Source organism: Oncorhynchus kisutch, linkage group LG24 (genome assembly GCF_002021735.2).
Source record: "Oncorhynchus kisutch isolate 150728-3 linkage group LG24, Okis_V2, whole genome shotgun sequence".
Classification (NCBI taxonomy): Eukaryota; Metazoa; Chordata; class Actinopteri; order Salmoniformes; family Salmonidae; genus Oncorhynchus; species Oncorhynchus kisutch.
Window position 1 is genome coordinate 14,691,858 of NC_034197.2, and position 7,398 is coordinate 14,699,255.

The following is a 7,398-nucleotide window of genomic DNA, read 5'->3' on the forward strand; positions in this document are numbered from 1 at the left end:
ACCATTGTGCACGGGGGCTTTGTTGCTACAAAGTTGGAAGCACAGAATAGTCTAGGATGTCATTATATGCTGTAGCATTAAGATTTCCCTTCACTGGAACTAAGGGGCCTAGTCCAAACCAAGAAAAACAGCCCCAGACCATTACTCCTCTACCAAACTTTACAGTTGGCACTTTGCATTCGGACAGGTAGTGTTTTCCTGGCATCCGCCAAACCCAGATTAGTCCGTCAGACTGGTAGATGGTGAAGCGTGATTCATCACTCCAGAAAACGCATTTGCACTGCTCCAGAATCCAATGGGCGGCAAGCTTTACAACAATCCAGCCGACACTTGGAATTACGCATGCTGATTTTAGGCTTGTGCGGCTGCTCGGCCATGGAAACCCATTTCTTGAAGCTCCCGACGAACAGTTATTGTGCTGACATTGCTTCAAGAGGCAGTTTGGAACTTGGTAGTGAGTGTTATAACCAAGCACAGATGCGCTTCAGCACAAGGCAGTACCGTTTTGTGAGCTTGTGTGGCCTACCACTTTGAGGCTGAGCCATTATTCCTCCTAGAAGTTTCAGTGACAGCTAATTAATGATACCTATCAATATCTGAGGGGATACACTGTTACAAACATGCCAAACGTAGCCTACTTCTACATATTTTTTTATTTTATTAAGGGTAACAAAACATAAGTGTTGTGAAGATGTGAGGGTGGGGGGAAGCAGGTCAGATACCATCATTCTGTGCACAGGACTGGAAGCATACTGAGATGGTAGTGTTAAGAGATAACTAGTGCTATCCCATTGGAGTATGACACCCTCCCAAATCTAGCAGTACTGTATGTTCAGCACAGAATCTTCAGCGGTCAGATACCAATGAGGGAGGCCCATAAGTGATGTTTATTTTCACATTCTATGTCTCCTAGTTGTGCAGTAGACAGAGTAAAATGGTCATGTTTGTTTGCATAGATTTACAATGGCTGACATTTAAAAGGTGCTCCATTTTATTTCATGTCGCTGTGATCAATACCAGAGCTTTACGTAATGAAAAAGGGGGATGCGATTTGGAAAAACAATCTTTCAAGTGTTGTATGGCTTTCGTTTGTGTAAAGAATTGTTTAGGTGACCATGCACACACGCACACACACACACACACCAAATTATCATCTGCATTTGTTACAGTTTTCAATGCCATAACAATAATTTACAAATAACACTTAGTTTACTAAGTTAGTATAAACATGGTCATTAGCAGCTTTCAGTTCTAGACTTCTAGTCACAAAACAACATGTTCAAATCCTTAATATTTAAGAACGAACCAGCACGTGAACAATGTGCACATCATGTTTTAGAAACATCTCAAATAAAAGTCTTAACACTCACACAACTTATGAATAAAAGTTGTGTGAATGACGCCTGATCTTTGAATGTAACTGTGTTTGTACAGTGAGTATTGTACAAACTTCTCCTTCCAATCTAGCTCATCATGATAATGTATGTCGATCAGAGCTTTAGTACATTATTCCACTGCTGAACAATGGCCACCACCACCACAGATGTCACATTATCGGATGTGGTTTTAGAAAGCCTTGGGTACCATAAATAAAACCATCAGAGATGAGTGGGATTCTTCCAGTTAATTAACCAGGAGGCCCAGGCCATTTAGGAAGACTGAATATTCTCTTATCTTAGCCTCGATTTTAAGTATTTTTCACAATGCTCAAATGTTCCCTTTGTCACTTGCAAAATGGGAATTAAATCATGTTTGTCACATAAATATTCACTTCTTGATTCCATTGTTATATTGCGGGAGAGGTTTGTCTAGGTTGGGAAAACTGTAATAAAATTGTAGGCTCAGCTGCCTGACATTCTAAGGCTGAGAACGAACGGGATCATCGGGCAAACATCAGTCCACTACGGGTGGTGATGGAAACCCTTCCTTGTTCCTCCTTCCCCATCAGTAAAGGTTGGGACAGTCTGTGTAATTTCTATCAAAATATCCCCCTGTGTACAACCAGTCCTGGGCTCCTGTGTGAGGGTTTGTTCCCAACCGAAACCACCTGTGAAGTTCAAAAGAAAGGGTACAGGAATTTGTTTCAGGGAAATGATTGAATCAAAATTGGATTACATTAACAGGAAAACACATTCACATCTCAGGGCAAACGTATACTTATTATCGTTGCATAGCGAACACACCTGGTTGACCACTCTTCTTCATCCTTGGAACATTCCTTGCGTGTAGCTCTCTGTTTTTCCTCTAGCCTGTCCTTCTCTACACTTGCTGTGTCTGCAATATACAAACCAATGTGCTCCATTTTGTTTGGTTATCGATTCATCTTGAATGTTGTTATCGAATAGTGTGTGTGCGCGCGTCTGTGTTTCAATGTGAGTCATTACCCAGGTCTCCATTCTCCATTGCTCTGACGTCAGGTCGTAGACGGCAGTCTGTGGGTGCCAACAGCCTCTCCATACCAGGCTCCAGCTCATTCAGTGTCATGGTGAAGCTGGTGAAGTTATACATCTATACCAGAGAGACCAAGGATGAGAGTCAGGGTTAATTAGGTACACAGGAGAAACAGTAAGAAACACCATATCCCTAATGGCTCCCTGTGTGTGTGTGTGTGTGTGTGTGTGTGTGTGTGTGTGTGTGTGTGTGTGTGTGTGTGTGTGTGTGTGTGTGTGTGTGTGTGTGTGTGTGTGTGTGTTACCTCTTCAGAATGTGCAGGTCGTGGGGTTATTCTCCACAGTAAGGCACTTCCTGTTATCACAGAGACGGTCTCTTGAACCCCAGGCATATCTTCAGTCTCCTGTTTTCCAGCACTTTGCTCCTACATACAAGACTATGCACATTAGTCTACTATAAACTACAGACAGTTGCATTTACACAAACTTTAAAGCAACATAAAGAGCCATCTACCATAATACACTAATAGAACAGTCATAACTAGAACTGCTGTAGCACACTATGCCTACAGTACTTACAATACCTTCACCTAAAGCCACTGCATGTTTATGTGAAAGGAAGAAACACAATTTTAGGAAAATGATTTCACCTTTTTTGTTGTTGCCATTGGGCCGGTTCTTGGACAAATCACTTCTGAGTGCTCACCGGTTTATTTTTCTTAGCATCTCCCTTTTCGGCCTTCTTCTTGTTGGCTTCATACACCTTAGGCGCCACACTGTACATACACTCTGTCCACTTCCCATACAGCACACGTCGTTTCTTCTTACTGTTCCCAAAACAATGCAACCTCAGTTCATTTAGGAACAACTACACGAAACAGTGAGATACAACTTAAAACATCCAGTCGTTATTGTACGTCAATGCTGACAGAATGCATAACAGACGACACACACTGCCGTTTAAAGGTTTGGGTCACTTAGAAATGTTCTTGTTCTTGAAAGAAAAGCACATTTTCCGTCTATTAAAATAACATCAAATTGATCAGAAATACAGCGTAGAGTAGACATTGTTAATGTTGTAAATGACTATTGTAGCTGGAAACGGCAGATTTTCTACGGAATATCTACATAGGCTTACAGAGGCCCATTATCAGCAACCATCACTCCTGTGTTCTAACGGTACATTGTGTTAGCTAATCCAAGTTTATCATTTTAAAAGGCTAATTGATCATTAGAAAACCCTTTTGCAATTATGTTAGCACAGCTGAAAACTGTTGTTCTGATTAAAGAAGCAATAACACTGGCCTTCTTTAGACTATTTGAGTATCTGGAGAATCAGCATTTGTGGGTTCGATTGCAGACTCAAAATGGCTAGAAACAAATAACTTTCTTCTGAAACAACTGAGCAAGAGGACAAGTACATTAAAATGTCTTGTTTGAGAAACAGACACCTCACAAGTCCTCAACTGGCAGCTTCATTGATATAGTACCAGCAAAACACCAGTGCCAATGTCAACAGTGAAAAGGCGACTCTGGGATGCTGGCCTTCTAGGCAGAGTTGCAAAGAAAAAGCCATATCTCAGACTGGCCAATAAAAAGAAAAGATTAAGATGGGAAAAAGAACACAGACTGGACAGAGGAACTCTGCCTGGAAGGCCAACATCCTGGAATCGCCTCTTCACTGTTGACGTTGAGACTGGTGTTTTGCGGGTGCTATTTAATGAAGCTGCCAGTTGAGGACTTGTGAGGCATCTGTAATCAGCACAACAGTTTTCAGCTGTGCAAACATAATTGCAAAAGGGTTTTCTAATGATCAATTAGCCTTTTAAAATTATAAACTTGGATTAGCAAACACAACGTGCCATTGGAACACATTAGTGATGGTTGCTTATAATGGGCCTCTGTACGCCTATGCAGATATTCCATTAAAAATCTGCTGTTTCCAGCTAAAATAGTTATTAACAACATTAACAATGTCTACACTGTATTTCTGATCAAATTTATGTTATTTTAATGGACAAAAAAAAATATATTTTCTTTCAAAAACAAGAACATTTCTAAGTGTCCCCAAACTTTTGAAAGGTAGTGTATTACTATGACTTAACAAATTCCTAATTGTGGGCTCATTACTCTATTCTTCTCTCACCTCTTATCCTGAATGTAGCCCTCCACTTTGTGCAGCTCTTTCCCAAACATGCCGCACGGCTTGAAGTTCAACACACACCTGTCCCCCGTGCTGACCAATCAGAAGAGGCGGGAGGGAGAATATTCATGTATTTATAGTAAATTCAATCAAATAAATCATAATAAACGTTTGTTCTGAATCAAGGTTTGGCATTTGCTGTCTTACTTGTGGTTGACTATTTCCACAGTTCCGTATTGCTCAATCCAGAGTTTGCCCATGATGATGTTATGTACACAGCAGAGAGGGTTTGTCCATGTAAACGCCTCTTTACGTCTGCAACAAAACAAGTTGTTATTACGTCACTAGCGGTTGATGTGAGAGAGTCTGTATTGTGTGCTTAGTACACACAGATGTCAACGTACATACTGCATACGCTTTCTTACACGCAGTCACTCACTTGAGCAGCTCCAGTGTCATGGTGCCTTTAGGCTCCGCCTCCACGCTCTTGCCCCAGAACTTGAGTTTGGGGTAGATGGAGCCGTGGAACTCAAACTCCTGCTTCAGAGACTGGGCATGGAAGGCACTGATAGGTGGATGGTGGCTGACTTGTTCTGAGATCAACCTGTACCCCTCGTCCTCACTAAGACAGAGAAGAGCATGTTAAAAAGAGCATACTCGACACCTCAGTAAATAGATTATCCAAAGAGATTCGACTTATTTAAACTGTCCTCTGAAATCAATACAAATCTCAAAAAGGTTTCCAGAAAAAAATGCTAACTGTACCGTGTGAGTTCATAGGTCTCCCCCAGCAACGGATTAAATGGCTTTCCAGTTCTGTCCCATTGAGATGCCACAGAAGAAACTGCAAAAGCAGCTACCACCTGATAGAGATAACACAGGAGAAAACAAAGTCTGTCATTGTGTGAAGCCCCGTAAGAGCAGGTACAACTATAGGCCTTGTTGAGGGGAGGGTGTCAGTGTATCCCATCTGTTTTGTTTACCTGCATGCGGTCTATGGAGTCTGACAGGGTGCAGGCTTTGTGGATGAGGTGAGTGTGTTCCATGTACTCTGACATTCTCTGGAGGAAACTCAGGGGCTCGTTGAACACGATGGGCATCGTTATCTTGGACAGCTCCTGTGTAAACGCAGCAAAGAACAAATTAATAGAGTCATTAATAGATAATAGCTTGTTTATTACATTTACCCTCTTAGCGTTTGTATGAACTCCTCTGTAAGATGTGGGTAAAACAGAATGTCATCCAATTTGTAGCTTTGTTATGATTTCTGTTTGTGCGTCTGTATAGTGGATGGTTTTGGGGGCATAGAAGTGTTGGAGACATCCTCACCATGCCAATGCATTTCTTTAGTATGCCCCATACACTGTAGTCACATCTGGAGATCATTGGAGCAGGCAGGGTTTTCCTGTAATAAACACCAACACAAAGACATATGGACACTGAATACACATGCAAACTGTGATGATACAGGACATAGGTCTTTCCTTTGCAACCTCACCTGCGCTCCCACACTCCATTTGCCTGAGGTGTGCTGGCATTGGATGAATGCTTGCTGTCATACACTTGGGCATCTTCAAAATTGACCTCACAAGAGTCCTCATCTGATTCGAGACCTGAGAAATACAAGAAAAAATGGTCACTCACACTAAGAAGTCTCCCTTAGACAGTCACGGGCGTCTGCTATTATAAACACATAGCGATTAGTCTCCCACCAATTAGCTAATGTACTTTTTATGACATTTCTAAAGCATGCATCCACCTGTCTCAGCATCGTAGAACTCTTCCTCGCTGTTCATTCTGAGCAGTATTGTGCAATGTCACTCAAAACATATCTTTATTTTTTGGCCGGGTACTTGTGGTTCAGGCTATCCAAGCCTCACAGACACCTGGAATCAAAAACACATTCCCATCCATCAGTGTGTGCCACAAGAAAAATAATACGAAAATAGTTACAGTTAATGATACAATTATATTTGTTTTTTATCCATGAGAAAATCAATTTACTTATTGCGAAATACCCTAGCTTGTTGAGCTGTGATGGGCTGGCTAGCAACTAGGACCACTAGCTAGCTAACGTTACAGTACTACTGTAGCCAGCTACAGCTAATGTCAGCCACCAAGCCAGTCACTCCAATGTCTTTGGATTCTGCGAAAACTGCGCGCAAAGTGAGCTGGTGCTGGATCAAAGATTCAAACGGCTAGCAAACGTCAGCTAACGACTGAAAGTGCCTAAATACAATGTAAAGAATTGAAGGAATGTAGTAAATGTGATTTACCAGCCTTTCAAAGTCCAAATATGTTGCTGTACAAAACATAAACAACGAAGAGTGTACTAGTCTTGAAGAACTCTAGGGGGCGGAAGTGGGCGGTAAGGACGATGCTACTGATAGGCCTGTCAACCAATCCCAATCTCGGGTTCTAGTCCTGTCATAGATAGTGCAAGAAAAATAGAAATAGAATGGATAGAACGGATAAAGGTCTAAAAATATTTTATGCATTGATCAGTAAGACATGCACCAGATTCTCAGAGATTTTAGTGATGGACACCAATTCCATATTGCCCAATATGGGTATCTATTCAGTAGCCTAATTTGTTATTTTACTTGATTTATTTGACCATTTTAAACACAGTACAACCACACGTGGATACAGTACAATGCCACTAAAATCGTCGACATAAAAAAGTTATGTGACCCATTGTGACCCTCTTGAATGGTAATGGTCCATATAGGTCTAGCTGTTTATTTGGAAAGCAAGTTCAAGTTCAGATTTTAATGAACAATATCCTAAATGATTGACATTAGCCTTGAATTTGTTTTGCACAGAAGAATCTCTTGACCCTCCTACCATTATATCCAATGGAAG

At 41.3% G+C, this 7,398-nt stretch overlaps 1 protein-coding gene across 1 annotated transcript; it reads right to left on the minus strand.

Annotated features, from left to right (window-relative positions):
- Positions 1 to 853: 853 nt before the first annotated feature.
- Positions 854 to 6,900, minus strand: LOC109869486 (oxysterol-binding protein-related protein 2-like). Its single transcript, XM_020459674.2, has 14 exons — positions 6,810 to 6,900; positions 6,293 to 6,419; positions 6,032 to 6,146; positions 5,863 to 5,938; positions 5,517 to 5,651; positions 5,299 to 5,396; positions 4,973 to 5,155; positions 4,741 to 4,848; positions 4,537 to 4,626; positions 3,097 to 3,217; positions 2,696 to 2,815; positions 2,385 to 2,508; positions 2,184 to 2,274; positions 854 to 2,047 (listed from the first exon to the last, which is right to left on the minus strand). The coding sequence occupies exons 2-14, from the start codon at positions 6,327 to 6,329 to the stop codon at positions 1,945 to 1,947; spliced, it is 1,401 nt and encodes a 466-aa protein (XP_020315263.1). The 5' UTR covers positions 6,330 to 6,419; positions 6,810 to 6,900; the 3' UTR covers positions 854 to 1,944.
- Positions 6,901 to 7,398: the final 498 nt, after the last annotated feature.

Coding starts and splice junctions, on each gene's coding strand:
- LOC109869486 (XM_020459674.2), bottom strand. CDS start 6,329: ATGAACAGCGAGGAAGAGTTCTACGATGCTGAGACAG. Junction 5,652..5,862: donor TAAAGAAATGCATTGGCATG/GTGAGGATGTCT, acceptor GCGTTTACACAG/GAGCTGTCCAAGATAACGAT. Junction 4,627..4,740: donor GTGGAAATAGTCAACCACAA/GTAAGACAGCAA, acceptor CTGATTGGTCAG/CACGGGGGACAGGTGTGTGT.